This window comes from Haematobia irritans, chromosome 2 (assembly GCF_050003625.1).
Source record: "Haematobia irritans isolate KBUSLIRL chromosome 2, ASM5000362v1, whole genome shotgun sequence".
NCBI classification, from domain to species: Eukaryota; Metazoa; Arthropoda; class Insecta; order Diptera; family Muscidae; genus Haematobia; species Haematobia irritans.
Window position 1 is genome coordinate 146,147,915 of NC_134398.1, and position 22,636 is coordinate 146,170,550.

Here is a 22,636-nt window from a genome sequence, read left to right on the forward strand (position 1 = left end):
AATTTCAGCAAGATCGGATGAAATTGGCTTCTCTTTGACGCTCCGCAAGCCAAATCTGGGGATCGGTTTATATGGTGGCTATATAATTGTAGACCGATGTGGACCAATTTTTGCATGGTTGTTAGAGACCATATACCAACACCATGTACCAAATTTCAGCCGGATCGGTTGAAATATACTTTCTTAGAGGCTTCGCAAGCCAAATCTGAGGGTCCGTTTATATGGGGTCTATACGTAAAAGTGGACCGATATGGCCCAGTTGCAATACCATCCGGTCTACATCAATAAGAACTACTTGTGTCAAGTTTCAAGTCGATTGCTTGTTTCGTTCGGAAGTTAGCGTGATTTCAACAGACGGACGGACATTATTAAATCGACTCAGAATTTCACCACGACGCATATATACTTTATGGGGTCTTAGAGCAATATTTCGATGTGTTACAAACGGAATGACAAAGTTAATATACCCCCCATCCTATGAAAAAAATGAAAAATGTATTTAAAAGAACGTTCATGGTAGTTATATAAAATTCTTCTTCTGAGAGACAAAAGAGCTTCCAAGATCTCTTCTCAAAACGTAGTCCGGTGTGTTAATTCAATGCAACATTCACGGTTACCAATTCGGCACCTCATAAAAGTCAAAGTTAGCACACTTTGCTTATCACATAATGATTTCTGCCCCCTCCCTAAAATCGAAGACGATAAGTAAGTGCCACATTATTCGAACCAAAGAACATTCTTGAGCAGTCACACACACGAAATCTATGCATGCAAGATTTTACTCTTTACTCTAATCCTGTCTGTGACTCATGTTCGAGTCCACGTAAATCTGGATAAAATGATCTTAGCCATCGATGAATACTGATTCCCTTCGATTTTTGTTTTTAGTGTTCTGTCTGTTCTGTTCTTGACTTTACCATTCTGAAGCAGAGGGGGGCGATCGAAATAAAGATCCTTAAAATACTTCGTTCGTCTCCTTTTTGACTGCTTGCAGCACCTTTGCAGAAGCCTATGGACCTATGGTAAGTAACAAGAGCAAGGAGCATCAAGTTGCATGCAACATAACAATTTTTATGTTAAACTTAATGAGATTATCTTTGGAATAACTAACCAGAAGAAGAAAAAAAGAACAAAATGCAAAAGGAGGATTCGTTGGAGTAGCAAGATGACGACAACAAAATCAATTGTGTTGCACTCCAAAGCGACAATAAACAGTTTCCCTAAACATTCGACGCTTTTACAGTCATGAGCGTTACATATCTTTGGCCATAGAGAACAGTATTCTGAAAAAATTAAATATTTATTTTGAAAATACCTTAAGATATAGGAATACAGTGATTCCGATGTTCGGACGAAGACCGTTACGATGAACATTTTTCTTTATAATCAATAAATTAGCATAAATCGCACAAAAAATTGGCACAAGTAGGTCTTGGTGGAACTCAATATTGGTATCCAGTTTCTTATCCTATATTACACCAATTATTTTTTGTATTTATCTATGTCATTTAATAAAACAAATAAGAAAATTCTAAACTTGGGCAGGGCTAATTAGAGTATTTCCTGCTTCACTTTGTAGATTTAAATTTTTTATACCATCTCAAATGATTCAAATTTGTTGGGTGCTATATATAAAAGTTTAGTTTCCTATATACCATACATATATTTAAGTCTGAACCGATATGAACAAACTTTGTTAGATTTCTACAAAATCTCTAGACTTAAAATTAAAGCCAGCTAATGTCCTGGTGTAAAACACAATGTTAAGAAAAAGGGAAATATTGAAATCTAAAGAAATGTTAAGGCAATTTCGCAAATGTGCATTTATGATTTATCGGTCGATAAATATTGATGTTGAAATCAGTTCAACAAATTATGACAATGAGACCGAGCGTTCCTGGATTCGCTCCAAACAAACCTTATTTTCATTATTTCCTATTAAATATTTCATGAAATGTTCTCTTTAGTTTGACTTATTCACTTCCATTTTTTATTACCATTTTCTTACTTTGTATACCCTCCACCATAGGATGGGGGTATATTAACTTTGTCATTCCGATTGTAACACATCGAAATATTGCTCTAAGATCCCATAAAGTACATATATTCTGGGTCGTGGTGAAATTCTGAGTCGATCTGAGCATGTCCGTCCGTCCGTCTGTTGAAATCACGCTAACTTCCGAACGAAACAAGCTATCGACTTGAAACTTGGCACAAGTAGTTGTTATTGATGTAGGTCAGATGGTATTGCAAATGGGCTATATCGATCCACTTTTACGTATAGCCCCCATATAAACGGACCCCCAAATTTTGCTCTAAGAGAAGCAAATTTCATCCGATCCGGCTGAAATTTGGTATATTGTGTTAGTATATGATCTCTACCAACCATGCAAAAATTGGTCCACATCGGTCCATAATTATATATAGCCCCCATATAAATCGATCTCCCGATTTGGCTTGCGGAGCCTCTAAGAGAACCAAATTTCATCCGATCCGGCTGAAATTTGGTACATGATGTTAGTATATGGTCTCTACCAACCATGCAAAAATTGGTCCACATCGGTCCATAATTATATATAGCCCCCATATAAGCCGATCCCCAGATTTGATCTCCGGAGCCTCTTAGAGGAGCAAAATTCATCCGATCCGGTTGAAATTTGGTACGTGGTGTTAGTATATGGTCTCTAACACCCGTGCAAGAATTGGTTCATATCGGTACATAATTATATATAGCCCCCATATAAATCGATCCCCAGATTTGTCCTTCGGAGCCTCTTGGAGGAGGAAAATTCATCCGATCCGGTTGAAATTTGGAACATGGTGTTAGAATGAGGTTTCTTAGAAACACGCAAGAATTCGTCCATATCGGTCCATAATTATATATAGCCCCCATATAAACCATTCCCCAGATTTGATCTCCGGAGCCTCTTGGAGGAGCACTATTCATCCGATCCGGTTGAAATTTGCAACGTGGTGTTAGTATAAGGCCGCTAATAACCATGCCAAAATTGGTCCGTATCAGTCTATAGTAATATATAGCCGATCCCCAATCACACAAAAATTGGTCCATTTTGGTTCATAATCATGGTTGCCACTCGAGCCAAAAATAATCTACCAAAATTTTATTTTTATAGAAAACCTTGTCAAAATGTTATTTCTATAGAAAATTTTGTCAAAATTTTATTTCTATGGAAAATTTTGTCAAAATTTTATTTCTATGGAAAATTTTGTCAAAATTTTATTTCTATAGAAATTTTTTTCCAAATTTTATTTCTATAGAAAATTTTGTCAAAATTTTATTTCTATAGAAAATAGAAAATTTTTCCAAATTTTACTTCTGTAGAAAATGTTGTCAAAATTTTATTTTGTCAAAATTTTATTTCTATAGAAACTTTAAACTTAATTATATACGTATTTAATCGGCCTTTTTAGTTTAATATATACCACGTATGTACTATGTGGGATATATATTACGGTGTTAGGAAGTTTTAAAATACCTTGCATTGGCAAGTGCTACCGCAACCCAAGTAATTCGATTGTGGATGACAGTCTTCAGTAGAAGTTTCTACGCAATCCATGGTGGAGGGTACATAAGCTTCGGCCTGGCCGAACTTACGGCCGTATATACTTGTTGTTCTTTATTCTTCGTTAAACTTCGATTTACTGTTTCGTTCTAACGGCCCAGATTTAAGTTTAAAGTCATTTTGAAATTCATAAGGAAGGTCACGAAGACCAAATAAATGAATTACTAAAATTGAACTCCAACTCTTTAATGACGAGAAGGATTAGGCGGGCGCGCGGACTAAAAACGACGAAAACAGAATCAAAGCGACTTCTAGTTCATCCACGAGTGGACAGAAGTATTTGAAGTATGACAAAAAATCAAAGCCCTTTCAATACACAGCACTTGGATTGAAAAGCAATTAAACAATTGAATGTATGGAAAAGTTAGAATCACTTTTTCGACAATTTTACAAGGAAAATGTGGATATTTGCAGTTGATTGGGCTAAAATTGCGACCTAGACTTTGATTACAAAAACGTGTTCACAGACAGACGGGTATGACTAGATCGACTTCGAGGGTCGGATCTAAACGATATTACCAAAGACACCCTGAGTCTATCTCGTCTTCTTCTAGGTGTTGCAAACACATGCACTAACTTGTCATACCCTGTTTCAAAGCGTGGTATAGGGTATGATGAGCACGGTTGCTCTTTATACCCTAAAATTTTTTTATAGCAATAATATTATGACAAAATTTTCTATAGAAATAACATTTTGAAACAATTTTCCATAAGAAATTAAATGTTGATAAAATTTTCCATAGAAATTAAACTTTAACAAAATTTTCTATGGAAATACAATTTTGACAACATTTTGTATGGAAGTAAAATTTTAACAAAATTTTCTATGGAAATAAAATTTTGACAAAATTATCTATAGAAATAGAATTTTGACAAAATTTTCTATAGAAATAAAATTTTGACAAAATTTTCTAAGAAATAAATTTTTTTCTAAAAATTGTTAGGTTTAATCAAGTTGTATGAAGTGGGAGATTGTACCGCTGTCTCCTACCCTTGTTGAGAGGGCTGTTCTCAGTTAGGGTTCCCCAGGATTAACCTTTACATGTCGTGTTCCCGCCACTCCCCCTTGGAGTACAGACGCTGTTTACTGCCGCTCAATGTGAGAGAGACGCTGCAATATTGTGGTTAGTATTTACATTATATTCTGCACCGTTGACTTCCTACGTTAGTGATTGTTCTTAGCTTTAGCGTTCATCTTCAAGGGTGGCCCTACCAGTACCTTTTCCACCGCCTGCATCGCTATTGGGATCTTACTGGATCTCGCCATCGCATTCAGATGACAATCCATCGGAGGAGGTTACCTCTACACTGCAAGGCGAAAGAGATCTGGAATAAGTAAGTAAGAATATCGAAAAATAAGGCATGTTTAATTAAATTAATCACACCAACTTTTTTATCTTATTTTAAATATTTAAAATTTTTGACTCCAAATTTAAATAGAGGGGCTAAGCAACCCCACCCCCTCCTCACCTACATCCAGAGAAAGTTATTATTTCCACCAATGGCCAGAATCCAGAATATATGGTATAAATGCTTTATGTAGAAAATCACTCACAGAATCCTGCCTAGTTACTGGCGTTCCAATTCAAAAATATTCCGATTGATCAAAACACTTATCTGTTCCCCGATGGCTTAGAACGTGATCATTTTTCATCTTCATATCTACCATGAATCCATACACTGTGCCCTTCCAATTCAATCTGAGATATTTGTCTGGGAAATAATCTTGCCATTTACAAGAGATTACCCCTGCGTTGGCCCAAGAGTATGGGGCAAACCATACACTGACTGAGAGTAGTGTCATCGTCGTTATATGTGAACCACATAGTCCAAGAGATACATTTGGATAATTTTTACTACAATGAATCTACTTAGGAGATTCGAGCATACACATAAATATATCTCAAGACAATTATTGTCTTATTTTCATAGCGCCAGTTGCAAAGCCCAGAGGAGAATTCTTATGGCTCCCTTCTTGCTCCCTAATTGAAAAACAATTTGAATAAAGGGGAAGCGAATGTGTTTTTGGTGGGGGAGGGGTGGTAGGTCCAAAATCCCAACACATTCAAAAATTGATCGTTAAAAAGAGACAATAATGTGCAACATCTTGTTTACAACATGTTCTCCAATTTTTCAGTAACTACAACACATTCGACTTTGTGCGCCTGTGCAACGCTTTGTTACCAAAGCAAATGAAGACGACGACAATGATGATGCTGTGTAATGTAGTGTTGCTGTATTCACGTTTATTTGGAATACAACGTTAATTTACTTACCATCGATATGCATGGAGTAGAAAACTGTCCATAGGCCCAATATCGAAATTGTATCTCACTATGAATGTCGTTTTATTTTGGAGATTCTCTTTTTTTGTTTGAGGATATTTTTTTTTGTCTTACTTTGGATCGAAATCTCTTTGGTTTGTACTGGAGCGTGTGTGCGCTGTGGACTTCGTTCTCCTGTTTGCATTTAGTGGCTAATGACATACCTGAGATTCCTTTATGGCTCAATTGTGGTAGACATAATTATCTGAGATGAAGTTAATAAGATCATGTAAACTTGACTAATCAGATGTTGAAATCAATAAGGACAATGTGAAAATATTTTGTGGTGGACAAATATTTGGGAAGAAGTTTTTTTTCTGCAATTGTCTTTGGGTTTTGGGACCATTTTTTGCTGAGATAGCAACTGCAGTAGTCATTTACATTGCTCTATTAAGATGTTGAAAATGTTTGAGAGTTTATTAAGCATACAATACGAATGCGATTGAGGCTGCAATCTAAAGTTTTCCTTGAGCTTTTATACCCACCACCTTAACATATCGAAATATGGATTTTCGATACAGTATACAAATTTTTGATCGAGAATCGAAGACGGTATAGCCAGGTTTGTCTGTTTGTCCGTTGTAATCAGTCTACAGCCTTCATATATGCCCAGCAAAAAAAATGGAGGCTCTTCCACCAACATTTCTCTATCAATTTTTCCCGATTCCGATGAAGTTATTTTAGTTTAAAGTCAAAATTTAAATTTTGGCAAATTAAATGTAGTTAATTAAATAGAAAAGCAAAAAAAAAGTAAAAACAAGCCACCATGGATTGCGTAGAAACTTTTACTAAAGACTGTCACCAACATTCGAATTACTTAGGTAGTGGAAATACTTCCCGATGTCAAGGTATCTTAAAACTTCTTAACTTCATCTACTAAATTGTAAATTCATACGGGGCATATATTAGACAAAACAAGTATATACGGTCTAAAGTTCGGCCATGCCGAATCTTATGTATTGCGCAGAAAATTATACTAAAGACTGTCATCCACAATCGAATTGCATACTTGGGTTGTGCTAATACTTGCCGATGGCGAGGTTAGTTAAAACTTCATAACATCGTCCTCTAAACTGTTATGAACCGAAGTGGACAATTTTTGTGTGATTGGGGATCGATTTCTCTGGGGCTTTATATAAATATAGACCGATACGGACCAATTTTGGCATAGTTGTTAGCGGCCATATACGAGCACAACGTACCACATTTCCACTGACTCGGATGAAATTTGCCCTTCCAAGAGGCTCCAAAACCAAATCTTGGGATCGGTTTATATGGGGGCTATATATGATAATGGACTGATATGGACCACTTTTGGCATGGTTGTTAAATATCATATACTACCAACACGTACCAAATTTCAACCGAATCGGATGAATTTTGCTTTTCCAAGGGGCTCCGGAGGTCAAATTTGGGGATCGGTTTATATGGGGCCTATATATAATTATGGACCGATTTCGACCAATTTGTGCATGGGCGTTTGAGGCCATATATTAACACCACGTACCAAATTTCAACTGAATCAGATGAATTTTGGTTTTCCAAGAGGCTCCGGAGGTCAAATCTGATAATCGGTTTATATGTGGGCTATATATAATTATGGACCGATGTGGACCAATTTTTGCATGATTGTTAGAGACCATATACTAACGCCATGTAACAAATTTCAGCCGGATCGGATGAAATTTGATTCTCTTAGAGGATCCGCAAGCCAACTTTGGGGGTCCGTTTATATGGGGTCTTTGCGTAAAAGTGGACTGATATGGCCCATTTGCAATACCGTCCGACCTACATCAATAACAACTACTTGTGCCAAGTTTCAAGTCGATAGCGTGTTTCGTTCGGAAAGTTAGCGTGATTTCAAAAGACGGACGGACGGACTAGCATATCTAGTGTGTCATATTTGTTAGGTGTTGTTGCAACCCTTGCACATTCTCCATCATAACGGTCATCTCACGCAGTAAGAGCTTGCAGGTAGCCAACAGATTATTGTTCTCCTGGAATATATGATGTAGTTCCTAGTCTTGCTATCTCATGTGCTTCGCAGTTTCCTGGTATGTTCCGGTGACCAGGCACCCATTTGAGGTGAATATTGTACTGCTCAGCCATCTCGTTGAAAGATTTGCGACAGTCGATGGCCGTTTTCGAGTTAAGGAACACAGAGCCCAAGGATTTTATCACAGGACGACTGTTTAAGTATATATTAATGCCAACGTTTGTTAAGACATTGCTTCTCAGCCAATTTTCAATATCTTTTATTGCAAATATTTCAGCCTGAAAAACACTACACTGAGTAGTGATTACTTTAAGGACCGAACCGTACAGTCTTTGTTGCAGCTGACTGTTTTGCCAGTATGTCGATGCAGCATGGCATTAAAGGAATCGATTCCTCTCTTACAGAATGCGCCTGGGATACACGTTCGTTTATTTTTATCTAAACTTGTCGGCTGCTGAAGTACCGGCCACCAGACCACAGCACCATATAGCACTATAGGTATAATCACTGTAGTGTATATCCTGTACATAATTTTCGGTTTTAGTCCCCACTTTTTGCCTTTTTGCAGGGGTACAAAGCTACCGTCTTTTTTCTCGCCCTTTCTTCAATATTAAGCTTAAAGTTCAGTTTCCTGTCCAAAATAGCACCAAGGTATTTTGCACATTCACCATTGGGAAATTCATCACCCCCTAAGGAGATGGGCTTAATGGTGGGAATTTTCCGATCTTTGCAGTACATGACTAGTTCTGTCTTTGCAGGACTTACCCGAAGACCATTCTCTTTCACCCATTTCCCAGTCATACGGAGGGCTTCTTGTATAATATCCCTAATTGTGGATGGTAATTTTTCTCTGACTGCTAAAGCCACATCATCTGCATATGCCACCACTTTTATTCTTTCTTTTTCTAGGGAAACCAGAAGGTTGTTTATAGCAACATTCCAAAGAAGAGACGATAGAACTCCTCTTTGAGTAGTGCTTCGATTCACATACCTTTGAACGTTGGCTTGCCCTAGTGTGGATGAAATAGGTCTCTTCGTTAGTAGTTCGTCTAACGGCCCAAGTATCCTTTGATCCACATTCGAAGTTGTAAATCCATTTATCGAACTCGAATGGACGTTATTGAATGCTCCTTTGATGTCTAGAAAAGTCACAATTGTGTGTTCATTGATAGCTAGTGAGCTTTCAATAAAGCTGACTAGTTCATGCAATGCGGTCTCAGTAGACCTGTCCTTCGGGTAAGCATAGTGTATTTTTGAGAGCAATCTTTAATCGATGCTAGTTCTAAGATAACTATCTATCATCCCCTCCAGAGTCCAAAGAAAGAATGGGGATAAGCTGATTGGTCGGAAATCCTTCGCACTCCAGTGAGAGGATTTTCCCGCTTTAGGTATGAAAACGAATTTTGTTTGCCTCCATTGTCCTGGAATTTATGCTAAGTTGATACATCCTTTATATATCGCCGACAATCACGGGATAATTCTGTCAGTCACTGCTAGTAACTTTGCCGGAGTAATTCCATCAGGTCCGGAGGATTTCAAAGATCCAAAACTAGTCAATTCTATTCTAGATTCCGATACACTTTCCTCGGTAGGAAATGACCACTGAGCATCTATGGTACTGCCAGAAGATGCTTCAACTATCTGTTTTCCAGGAAAATGTATGTCCAATAATACCCTTAGCATCTCCTAACTGGACGTTGTCCAATGGTCTTCCGATGTTTTAATGAAACCCGAAGCAGAGTTAGTGGAAGCTAGTACCTTCCTTCATACGGAAACTTCGGGCTTACTTTCAATCATTTCTAAAGTAATCATACCAAGACTTGTGCTGAGCCTTTCTCAGTTCTCGCTAATTCTCTCAGATTCATCTTGTAAGCGCTCAATGCCCCCTTTGCTCTGTTAAAGAGGTCTCTGCAGGATTTCCCCATACTACTTAAGTCTGTAGACCACCATGGTGGTCGAGTTATCCCCACACCCAAAAATTTATTAATTAATTTATTAATTCCGCTCAACTTTCTACTTTATTCACTTGCTTATTATGAAAGTTGTGGCAATGGCACATTTTATTTACTCACTAAAACATATCTTTTTCCGTAAATATCCCCTTCATATATCTCAAAATTGGAAATCTTAAACCAGTACAACTACCAGAATAGTCATCGCAACTTAAATCCATGAGAGCAACACCACCCAATCCTTTTTCACTTGCATACAATGTCTTCTGATAGGCCACATTTGGTGCATCGAAAGTAATCCAAGTGTCATGGTGGAAATTCTCCGTAGATGGAAATACAAAATATTGACCATGATCATAAGATCCCTTGACCACCAATGTACGATTTTTTAGAAGCAAACATATTTCCAACCAATTGACTAGCCCTGGTGTTTGTAACTCCTTGCCGAGGGTTGAAGGACCTTGAACATTTTCCACAGGGGGCTTATTATGACTCCATGATTTTTGAGAAGACATTTTCCAAGTGTGTCCATAGGAGGGAATACCCAATATTAATTTGTCTTTAGTTATATTTTGTCCCATCCAATATTGGACTAGCGAATTGATGTTGCTTAGGACAGAATGGGAATCACAACGAGTTGGGGCATACAGGGGTGCTGGAAAATCCGCCCGCAGAGGACTATTACGAGGTGTGACAAAGTCAAATGCCCAAAGATTAATAAAATCCAAATGCTCCGTCAATGCAGGAATATCAATAAACCCTGGAAGAAATATTTTAATTTTTTGTTTTTAATTTGTAAATTTAAATTTCATATTGTACTTACAACTGACTTTGACATTGGGTAAAACACTTAAGGTTAACAGAAATCCCTTTCGTTTCATATGGTATCCAAGGGTCTTTACCAATTTAGTAAACAATGGTTTGTATTTCCCAAATTTTGTTTCATCATTGGTTTTCGATTTGAAAATGTTGCTTATACCTCTCCAGAAACTTCCTGCATCATATGAAGATTCTTTGATAACTTCTTTAGTTGGAAATTGGTAGGCCAGATCTAAGCCATCAAAATTGTATCTTTTTAAGATGTCCAAAACCGATCCTATGAAACTCTCCTGCAAGCCAGTTTTAGTTTCAAGCAATTGCAGATATTTTAAAGTATCTCCAGAATCACGATTTCCACCTAGACTCAAAAGAAATTTCACATGGGGAAACTTTTTCTTTAACTCTGCAATATCCGTTACTTGCAATGATCGTTGTATGGTGCCATCCAAGAAAAGCCTATAGAAGTGTGGAATTATAGCAGCATATCCATAAATGAAATGGCTGCATTCGCCTAAAGCTATCTCCAAGGATACCAAAGAAATTTCAGAGGGATCTACACAAAAGAAATTTTTAGAGCTACAATTTTCCATACGATTTTGGCTTTTCAAACTTACTTGAGGAGTCGAAAAAGCAAACAATCTTTGAGCTTTGCAGCTCTTTCGATTGAATCAGCAATAGAAATAATGCAGCTAGGGTGCATTTCAAATACATTTTTGCAACTGATATTGCTTTCAATACGTTCGACACAAGTGCAGGTTGTTGCCTGTAGACCAGGGCTGATCTTCTTTATAGATACTCGCATACCATTTTCTTCACTGTGGTTAAGCCTTTTATTAATAATGGAAAACATCTAGACTATTTTTGATCCACAAATGGCGCGATTTATTAATGGTTACTATATTAATAGTATTACAAATAACAAGTAAATACGGCGGAATGTTCGGCCGGGCCGAATCTTATGTACCCTCCACCATGGGTTACGTACAAAGTTCTACTAAAGACTGTCATCTACAATCGATGGAAACAATTGCTGCTGGCATGGTATTTTAAAACTTCTTAACATTGTCTCCTACATATAGAGTCTATGTTATTTAAACAACTATATATACCGACAGAAAAGTTGTCAAACTGATGAAAATTAACTTATATTTATTGCAAAAAAAAATATTTTGTTTTAGTTTATTGTTAAACATTTTTAAGAATTCTTTTCCTGCCCAAGGAATTCTTCTTTATTCCAAATATGACTCAAAAATCTTATGAAATAAATACCAATGAAATTTCAATGATATACAAATAAGTTCAATGCTAACTAAAGCAGAAGAAATTTTTCGTACACTTCTAAAAAATAGTATGAATGAACTACACAATGATTAAAATGACAATGAAATATAATTTTCTATAGAAACAAGTAAGTAACGTAGAAAGTAAAAGGACAAAAAAGCTCCATACTTTCCCATACATTCCCAAACAATTTTCCCTACTATATTTTTGTTTAAATTTAAAAAAAAAATACAAAACAAAAATGGTTCTAAGTACTTTATTATCTTAAAACATAAATATGCAACGTATATAACTTAGAATATAAATTTGTATTACCACCACGGTTGACACAGTTGGTAGAATTCTACCCAAATTAGTAATCTTTTTTGTTAAATCTCTATAAAAATAAAATTTTGGAAAAAGTTTCTATACACAAATTTTTGTGAGAAATTTTTCTATAGAAATAAAATTTTGACAATAAATTCTATAGAAATAAAATTTTGAGAAAAATTCCACAGAAATAAAATTTTGATACAATTTTTTGAAAAAAATTTCTATACAAATACAATTTTGACAAAATGTTCCATAGAAATAAAATGTTGACAAAATTTTCTACAGGAATAAAGTTTACCACACATTGTTAAAGATCAAGCCTTGCCGGCTTCTAATTTCCTCCTCTAGAGCCACCAAAATGTAAAAATTATTACAAATTGTGTTGAGTGAAAATGGCCTACATTGTTGCCCTACGTCCCTACAAGACGCTAAATATTAGAAAAACCCTACATAGAGGGAATTTCCCCTACTTCTAGCAACACTGGCTGTGTTGATATTGCAACTACGGAGTTAGTATGCCACTAATATTGAGCCCATTATTAAAAAAAGAGAAAATGGTTAAATTAGCGTGGGTAATAAATGCAAATTTGTAAAAATCGAGCAATATTCCTATGTAAGAGCTACAAGTACGTATAAGTACGATCGGCTTGTACATCAAAATTTGAAATTTGAGTAATATTGGTTAATAAATAAGAGTATTATGGTCAAATTTGGGAAAATCGAGCGATGCATATATATGGAAGCTATATCTAAATCTGAACCAATTTGCATAATATTTTGCGGGTTTGATTAATACCACAAAAGGTTACCTTGTGCAAGATTTGAGTAAGATCAGTTAAGAAATGAGTCTTGTATGGTCAAACATAAAGTTATTAGGGGCAAAATTTTCAAAATCGTGTGATACATATATGGGAGCTATATCTACATCTGAACCGATTTCGATGAAATTTTGCACATATAGTTAGTACTATAGAGGACTGGATTTAGCCAACTTTTAGTAAGATCGGTTAATAAATAAGGGTTCTATGGCCAAATTTGGGAAAATCGGGCTATACATATATATGGGAGCTATATCTAAATCTGAACCGATTTGGATGAAATTTTACAGACTTGGAGGGCAATGGAAAAGATTACCTTTTGCCAAATTTGGTGACGATACCTTTGAAAAAAAGGGCAACGTGACCCCATTTGTCGAAATCGGTCGATACATATATATGGAAGCTATATCTAAATTTGATCCGATTTCTTCAAAATTCAATAGCGTTCGTCCTTGTGCCCAAAAAACTCTCTGTAACAAATTTCATCAAAATCGGTTAATAATTGCGACCGGAATCCTGTGAACAACAAATACATGGACAGACGGACGGACGGACACCAAGCGCTAAATCGACTCAGGAGGTGATTCTGAGTCGATCGGTATATATTTTATGGGGTCTAAAATCAAAATTTCTGGTAGGCACATTTTTTGGCCGATCAAACTTATTATACCCTGACCACTATGTGGTTATACCCTAAATAAAAACAATTTTATAAAATTTTCTATAGAAATACAATTTTGGAAATGTTCTATTCTTCTATTTCTACCAATTTTTGCATGGTTGTTTGCGGCCATATACTAGCGAAATGTACCAAATTTCAACCGAATCGGATGAATTGTGCTCCTCCAAGAGGTTCCGGAGGTCAAATCTGGGGATCGATTTATATGGGGGCTATATATAAGTATGGACCGATATGAACCAATTTTTGCATGGTTGTTAGAGACCATATACTAACACCACGTACCAAATTTCTAAAATTTTTACATAAAAGTGGTCCGATATGGCCCATTTGCAATACCATCCGACCTACATCAATAACAACTACTTATGCCAAGTTTCAAGTCGATGGCTTGTTTCGTTCGGAAGTTAGCGTGATTTCAACGGACGGACGGACATGCTTAGATCGACTCAGAATTTCACCACGCCCCAGAATATATATACATTATGGGGTCTTAGAGCAATATTTCGTTCAGTGGTTAACACTAGAAGTGCCCATATTTAATATGTACTTTTAGTTAAATGTGGTATCACAATGGACTGAATAGTCTAAGTGAGCCTGAAACTTAATCAGGCTGCCACTTTAACCTAACCTTACTCGAAGTTGGCCCAATGTAATCTTCTATAGGTTCAGTTAATCCCGCATTAAATCATAAATCGTTTGACAACAATTTCATACAAATTCGAAATCTTATTGAGTAATTTTTATTTAAATTTTCATTCTATGTATATCTGGTTATTTGTTTTAGTCATTAATATTTAAATTTACAAACTGAAAATAATTTCTAACTACTCTCAAAAAAAAGTGAACTCTCTATTTCACTAAAGCCAATTTAACTTTGTTTAGTTCATGGAATTATTATGTTTGGAGAAAGTTTCCTCTACTCTAATAATTTTTTGTGTGCGTTAGTTAAATTAATTTACACAAATGAAGGATAAAGATTAACTAAATTCGTGTCTTCCACAAAATAGTTCAATATTTCTTTAAATTTGTAAATTTTACTACAAATGCGTTCATCATGAACTTCGTATGTCACTAAAGACATTCTTACAATTTTGTACTCCATTTTTTTACTTAAAACAATAAAATTTTCTTTAATAAGTGAAAAAACTTAATTATGTCTAATAAATTTTCTTGAATTTGTCGAAAAATATTTACTTATTTTTATTACATCGGCGTGATGCCAGCGTTTGTTATACTGTTTAGTTAAAATTTTCTAAAAATATTCAAAATTTTCTAAAATTAACCGAAATTTTTCTTCCTGGTGGGTTCACTGTTTTTTCAGTGTAAACACAACATTTTTAATATTCTTGAATCCTAAGTATATCTACGGTAGCACCAACAATTGCTGACTAACACAAAACATTTCCCTCTGCCCTCTATAAAAGTTTATATTTAATAGCTTTCAGTAAAGGGAATTTTTCATTTGCACAGCTGCCACGATAATCATCCATAGTAATGTCAAACAAGGCAACACCTCCCAATCCACGATTCTTGATATAGGTCGCCTTTATGGCAACAGTATCGGTATCTTCAAAGCTCACCCACATACCATTTTCACCTTTGTCATCGGCAGGACGAAAAGCATAGACACCGTACTTGAGAGTGCGATCAACAATGCGACGCAAAGGAGCCCCATCATCTTTGCGATCTACTTTCCAAGGGCTGGTCAGCTGGCATATTTCTGAATATTTTAGTAACCCAGGAGTTTTGCTCTCAACGCCTGGTGGGGCTGGTCCATCAGTATTCTGGACAACTGGTACACCATCATCTTTGGATGCGGAGGTCATTTTCCATGCTCTTCCATAGGTGGTAATGCCAATATTGATTTTACTATGGGGTATACGTTGAGAAATCCAATGGTCGATTTGATAGTCCACACTGTAATGAGTCAAACGATTGCCTCCAGGAGGTAATGGGAACAAAGGTGCAGTATAATCAGCCTCCAAAGGATTACGATCGGGTGTGGTAAAATCAAATGCCGCCAAGGTAACATAATCCAAATTATTAATAATGGCAGGAGCATTAAAATACCCTAGAAAAAATGTAACAAAAATTTATTTAAATTTATTTATTTTTTAATTTGAAAAATACTCACATGATGAATTGACATTGGGTAACACCGTCAAGGTTATCATCAAGTCATAGGGTCTAAATGCCGTCTTCAAATCCTTAATTAATTCCGTGAATTGATCTTTATGTTCATCCGACTTCTCATCTACAATATGGTCACCACTAAAGAATTTCTTAAATGATTTCCATACCTGGCCCACATCTGAATGAACTTTCAATGGTTTATTCCTTGGAAATTGGAATGCCAAATCTATACCATCAAAATTGTACGCCCTTAAGACATCTCGGGTAGATTCTATGAATTTTGTTTGATTGACTTTTCCCGATTCCAAAAGATTGATATATTTTTCTGGTTTATCTAGATCCTTATCGCCACCAATACTCAGCAGGAATTTTGTACTAGGATAACGATCTTTTAATTCAGTAATTGTTGAGAAATGGCGTCTCTTTACATCTCTTTGAGCATTGAGACTAATGATTTCAAAGGTTTCGGGATCAATGCCAGCATAACCATAGACTACATGTGTACAGAACTGTACAATGGACTCAAATTCTTGGACTGTCATTTTTGCCTCTCCTGTAAAAATAATGAGAAATATTCAAGGTGAATTTATATAGATTATATTTTATCGATAAATTTGATAAAAAAAAAACATCGATAAAAATTACAAAAAACAAAATCATATACATAGACCCATAGGTTAGGTTAGGTGGCAAATGTCACCAGCATTACTGAGGTGGGATAATCCACCGCTCAACTTTTTGGTGTTCGGTCAAAGCAGGAATCGAACCCACGACCTTGTGTATGCAAGGCGGGCATGCTAACCATTGCAACACGGTGGCTCCCACATACACAGTCAACAATAATGTCAATTTCTGGAAGTTTGCATTGATAAAAATTTTTACCATTGATTCTTAACACTTTCACTACCGATGTCCACCACAGAGAACGTGGCTTTTGAGGAAAGGGTTCGTTACTATATAATAGTTGTTGATCATTTTTACAGCAGCCTTTTAATCCTTATTCAGAACATACTCGTATATTTACCATGTGTTAAATCCTTGTAAAAAAAGTTTTCTTCAAGAGAAAACAAATGGTACCAATTAGCATTTAAACGGTTCTCAAGTACAAGGACTTGTTCTTTATTTGTATACCCTGCACCATAGAATGCCTGGAGGGGGTATATAAACTTTGTCATTCCGTTTATAACAAATAAAATATTGGCCTAAGGCCCCATAAAGTGTGTACATTCTGGGTCGTGATGACATTTTGAGTCGATCTGGCGATGTCCATCCAACGGTTGCCACAATTGGTAGATTTCTATCAAAATGGTAGCTTTTTTACTGCTTGGTAGATTAGTAGAATTCTTGATATTTTGGTAGATTCCTCCCCAATTTGTGAAGTACCTCACAAATTTCCTCTAGAATTAAAATGTTAACAAAACTTTCTATAGAAATAAAATTTTGACAAAAAAATTCCATAGAAATAAATTTTTGTGAAAATCGTCTATGAAAATAAAATTTTGAGAAAATTTTCTATAGAAATAAATTTTTGAGAAAATTTTCTATAGAAATAAAATTGTGAGAAATTATTCTATAGAAACAAAATTTTGCAAAATGTTCTATATAAATAAAATTTTGCAAAATTTTTCTACAGAAATAAAATTTTGACAACATTTTCTACAGAAATAGTATTTTGAGAAAATTTTCTACAAAAATAAAATTAAAAAATAATATTAATAAAATTGTCTTTAACAAAAAAACATTTAAAAACTTTATACAGAAATAAAATCTTGACTACATTTTTATAGAGATTAAATTTTGACTAAATATTCTGTAGAAATAAAATTTTGAAAAAGGTCTTGACTAAATTTTTCATAGAAATAAAATTTTGACAAAATTTTCTATAGAAATATAATTTTGACAAAATTTTCCACAGAAATAAAATTTGGTTAAATTTTCTATAGAAACAAAGGTTTGACAAAATGTTATATAGAACCAAAGTTTTGCCAAAACTGTCTATAGAAATAACATTTTGACTAAATTTTCTATAGGAATAAAATGTTGACAAAAATTTCAATAGAAATAAAATTTTGACAAAATTTTCTATAAAAAAAATTTGGTTACATTTTCTATAGAAAGAAAGTTTTGACCAAATTTTCTATAGATATAAAATTTAACAAAATTTTTTGTAGAAATAAAATGTTGACAAGATTTTCTGTAGAAATAAAATTTTGACAAAATTTTCTATAGAAATAAAATTTTGACAAAATTTTCAACAAAAATAAAATTTTGACAAGATTTTCTATAGAAATAAAATGTTGACAAAATTTTCTATACAAATGAAATTTTGACAAAATTTTCTATAGAAATAATATTTTGACAAAATTTTCTATAGAAATACAATTTTGACAAAATTTTCTATAGGAATAACGATTTGACTAAATTTTCAGTAGGTATAAAATTTTGAAAAAAATTCTATAGAAATAAAATTTTCAGAAAATTTTCTCTAGAAATAAATGTTTGACAAAGTTGTCTACACAATAAAATGTTGAAAAATTTTTCTACACAAATAAAATGTTGACCACATTTTCTATATAAATACAATTATTATTATTAAAAGTTCTATAGAATTTTCTATAGAAATAAAATTTTCACAAAATTTTCTATAAAAATTAAATTTGGTAAAATTTTTTATAGAAACAATGTGTTGACCAAATTGTCTATAGAAATAAAATTTTACAAAATTTTATGTAGAAATAAAATATCGACTAAATTTGTTATAGAATTAAAATTTTGACAAAATTTTCTACAAAAAAAAATTGGCAAAATAAAACTTTGACAAATTTTTTAAAGAAATAAAAGCTTTGACAAAATTTTCTGTAGGTATAAAATTTTGAAAACAAAAAAATTCTATAGAAACAAAATTTTCAGAAAATTTTCTATAGAAATAAAATGTTGACAAAGTTGTCTACAAAAATAAAATTTTGAAACAATTTTCTACAGAAATAAAATATTGATCACATTATCTGTAGAAATAAAATTTTGACAAAGTTTTCTTTACAAAGTTTTGACAAAATTGTTTATAGAAATAAAATTTGATAAAATATTATATAGAAATAAAATTTTAACAAAATTTTCTATAGAAATAAAATTTTAACAAAATTTATTATAGAAATAAAATTTTGACAAAATTATCTGTAGAAATAAAATGTTGGCAACAATTTTCTAATAAAATTAAAATTTGACAGAATAAAATTATCTGTCAAAATTTGATTTCTATAGAATTTTTTTTCAAAATTTTATGCCTACAGAAAATTTTGTCAAAGCTTTTATTTCTTTAAAAAAATTTGTCAAAGTTTTATTTTGCCAATTTTTTTTTGTAGAAAATTTTGTCAAAATTTTAATTCTATAACAAATTTAGTCGATATTTTATTTCTACATAAAACTTTGTAAAATTTTATTTCTATAGACAATTTGGTTAACACATTGTTTCTATAGAAAATTTTACCAAATTTAATTTTTATACAAAATTTTTTCAAAATTTTATTTCTATAGAAAAATTTATAGAAATTTTGTCAAAATTGTATTTATATAGAAAATGTGGTCAAAATTTTATTTGTGTAGAAAATTTTTTCAACATTTTATTTTTGTAGACAACTTTGTCAACATTTTATTTCTATAGAAAATTTTCTAAAATGTTATTTCAATAGATTTTTTTTTTCAAAATTTTATACCTACTGAAAATTTTGTCAAAACTTTTATTTCTATAGAAAATTTTGTGAAAGTTTTATCTCAACAGAAAATTTTGTCAAAATTTTATTTTTGTAGAAAATTTTATCAAAATTTTAATTCTATAACAAATTTAGTCGATATTTTATTTCTACATAAAACTTTGTAAAATTTTATTTCTATAGACAATTTGGTCAACACATTGTTTCTATAGAAAATTTTACCAAATTTAATTTTTATAGAAAATTTTATTTCTATAGAAAAATTTATAGAAATTTTGTCAAAATTGTATTTATATAGAAAATGTGGTCAAAATTTTATTTGTGTAGAAAATTTTTTCAGCATTTCATTTTTGTAGACAACTTTGTCAACATTTTATTTCTATAGAAAATTTTCTAAAATGTTATTTCTATAGAATTTTTTTTTTCAAAATTTTATACCTACTGAAAATTTTGTCAAAACTTTTATTTCTATAGAAAATTTTGTGAAAGTTTTATCTCAACAGAAAATTTTGTCAAAATTTTATTTTTGTAGAAAATTTTGTCAAAATTGTAATTCTATAACAAATTTAGTCAGTATTTTATTTCTACATAAAATTTTGTAAAATTTTATTTCTATAGACAATTTGGTAAATATCTTGTTTCTATAGAAAATTTGACCAAATTTAATTTTTATAGAAAATTTTATTTCTATAGAAAATTTTATAGAAATTTTGCCAAATTGTATTTATATAGAAAATGTGGTCAACATTTTGTTTATGTAGAAAATATTTTCAACATTTTATTTTCGTAGACAACTTTATCAACATTTTATTTCAATAGACAATTTTCTGAAAATTTTATTTCTATAGAAAAAAGTTTATACCTACTGAAAATTTTATACCTACTGAAAATTTTGTCAAAATTTTATTTCTGTATAAAATGGGGTCAAAATTTTATTTCTGTTAAAAACTTTATCAAAATTGTATTTCTATAGAAAATTTTGTCAACATTTTATTTATATAGAAAATTTTGTCAACATTTTATTTCTATAGAAAATTTTGTCAAAATTATATTTCTATAGAAAATTTTGTCAAAATTGTATTTCTATGAAAAATTTAGTGAAGACCTTTTTTCAAAATTTTATTTCTACAGATAATTTATTCAAAATTTAATCTCTATAAAAATGTAGTCAAGATTTTATTTCTGTATAAAGTTTTGTCAAATTTTATTATTATAGACAATTTAATCAAAATTCTATTTCTGTAGAAAATATTGTCCAAATTGTATTTTTGTATAAAATTTATTACAGAAATAAAATTTTGACAAAATTATCTGTAGAGATAAAATTTTGGCAATAATATTCTAAAGAAATGAAATTTTGACAGAATTTTATATAGAATTCAAATTTTGACAGAACTTTTTATAGAAATAAAATTTGACAAAAATTTTCTGTACAGTTAAAATTTTAAAGCAATAAAAATAAAAATTTGACTAAATTTTATAAAGAAATAATATTTTGACAAATTTTTCTATAGCAAGAAAATTTTATTTCTATAGAAAATTTTTGCAAAATTTTATTTCTATAGACACTTTTGTCAAAATTTTATTTCTATAGAAAGTTTTGTCAAAGTTTTATTTCTATAGAATATTTTAGTTTTATACTAAATTTTGCCAAAATTTTATTTTTATAGAACTTTTTGCAAAATTTTATTTCTATAGAAAATTTTTGCAAAATTTTATTTCTATAGAAAATTTTGTCAAAATTTTACTTCAGAATTTTATTTGTATAGAAAATTTTGTCTAAATTTTATTTCTCTGAGTACCCATAGCCATTGCTAGACTTATGCTCTTTTCAATATTTAAATTGAATTCAACGGAATCTTCGAGTGCGTTTTTTTCACACAATGTTTGTTCGGTTGAATCATCCAGAATCAATGACGTTTTCTTGTGTGAGAGATTGTCAGGCAAAACAAAAATGTTTTGCTTTGACAAACTGTATTTTAGATTTGTTTATATTACAGTAAATTATAAATATGACATTATTTTGCTATAATAGAATAATTTTAGAAAAAATTCCTCTCCTTCGATAAGATAAGTATTTTAGATGGAGTAAGAAATTCCCAATCTGTTTTTGTTGAATCCAAAGATTATCCCTTTTTTCGTTACTTACCTTGTCTATCTTCAGTGGCGGCATCATAGTAACATATCATTCTCGGACCTAGAACTCCAGCCAAGGTCAATTGACCCAGTGTCACTAAAACAATGCAGAATGGTAGCCGGTATTCCATAGCTCAGTTTGTCGATCGACGATTTTCGCTAAATTTTGTGTTTCTTTATGCGCAGTGATCTTATCTCCTACACTTATTTCAATGAACTGAATTAGCTGGAATTGGGAGTGCGATTTGGCAGAGACAAAAGTCACACTTATGAATGTGATTTTTATTTTGTTTTTATTTATTTGTTTGTTGTTTTTGTTGTTGGTTTTTGGGTTTGAGTTTTCATTATGTACGACTCAAAAAGTTTATGGTTTGTCTGGTGAGCAGTCTACAAATGAGAGTATATTTTTACACTGCGAAAAAATTAAGTTCACAAGCTTTTCAGCAAAAAATAAGTAAGTTGTTTGGCATTCCATTTTCAAAACATATATCGATTGTGGCTATATATACCCATAGACAAAATCATGAACGGCGTTCACGTTTTAAAACGATCCGTCCATGAAAGTGAATCAACACACATATGTTGTCAAACGGAGAACAGACACAAGTAAGTAAAGTCTAAAGTGGGGCATGGCCGACTATTTTATACCCACTATGAAGACCAAAATGATAGAATCAATCACTGTTTTAATTGAAAATTAAAAAAAATACTTGATAAAAAAATAATTGATCTCATTTGCAAATTTCAATTATTTTTTAATTAATTCAATTGCCCAGCAAAGAATTTTGGAAGTTTATCTACAGGCACAACTTTAAAAGCACCTCCAAAAAGTCCTCCCAACGATGTTCTTTATTTTAACAGGACAAGAAGCTCATTAGAGTCAATTTTT

The 22,636-nt window shown here is 32.5% G+C and overlaps 2 protein-coding genes across 2 annotated transcripts; both read right to left on the reverse strand.

The window, feature by feature from the left end:
- Positions 1 to 9,895: 9,895 nt before the first annotated feature.
- Positions 9,896 to 11,455, reverse strand: LOC142226465 (chitinase-like protein Idgf3). The gene is made up of 3 exons (XM_075296509.1): positions 11,290 to 11,455; positions 10,680 to 11,228; positions 9,896 to 10,616 (listed from the first exon to the last, which is right to left on the reverse strand). The coding sequence occupies exons 1-3, from the start codon at positions 11,384 to 11,386 to the stop codon at positions 9,976 to 9,978; spliced, it is 1,287 nt and encodes a 428-aa protein (XP_075152624.1). The 5' UTR covers positions 11,387 to 11,455; the 3' UTR covers positions 9,896 to 9,975.
- A 3,037-nt stretch (positions 11,456 to 14,492) lies between these two features.
- LOC142226466 (chitinase-like protein Idgf3) lies at positions 14,493 to 21,967 on the reverse strand. Its single transcript, XM_075296510.1, has 3 exons — positions 21,761 to 21,967; positions 15,903 to 16,454; positions 14,493 to 15,839 (listed from the first exon to the last, which is right to left on the reverse strand). The coding sequence occupies exons 1-3, from the start codon at positions 21,876 to 21,878 to the stop codon at positions 15,184 to 15,186; spliced, it is 1,326 nt and encodes a 441-aa protein (XP_075152625.1). The 5' UTR covers positions 21,879 to 21,967; the 3' UTR covers positions 14,493 to 15,183.
- Between the last annotated feature and the right edge of the window lie 669 nt (positions 21,968 to 22,636).

Bases quoted from the DNA above. Each gene is read 5' to 3' on its own strand.
- LOC142226466 (XM_075296510.1), bottom strand. From the start codon at position 21,878: ATGGAATACCGGCTACCATTCTGCATTGTTTTAGTGACACTGGGTCAA. The intron at 16,455-21,760 runs GTAAGTAACGAA...TTATTTTTACAG, and splicing joins CGCCACTGAAGATAGACAAG to GAGAGGCAAAAATGACAGTC. The intron at 15,840-15,902 runs GTGAGTATTTTT...CATTTTTTCTAG, and splicing joins ACCCAATGTCAATTCATCAT to GGTATTTTAATGCTCCTGCC.
- LOC142226465 (XM_075296509.1), bottom strand. From the start codon at position 11,386: ATGTATTTGAAATGCACCCTAGCTGCATTATTTCTATTGCTGATTCAA. The intron at 11,229-11,289 runs GTAAGTTTGAAA...TCTTTTGTGTAG, and splicing joins TTGCTTTTTCGACTCCTCAA to ATCCCTCTGAAATTTCTTTG. The intron at 10,617-10,679 runs GTAAGTACAATA...TATTTCTTCCAG, and splicing joins ACCCAATGTCAAAGTCAGTT to GGTTTATTGATATTCCTGCA.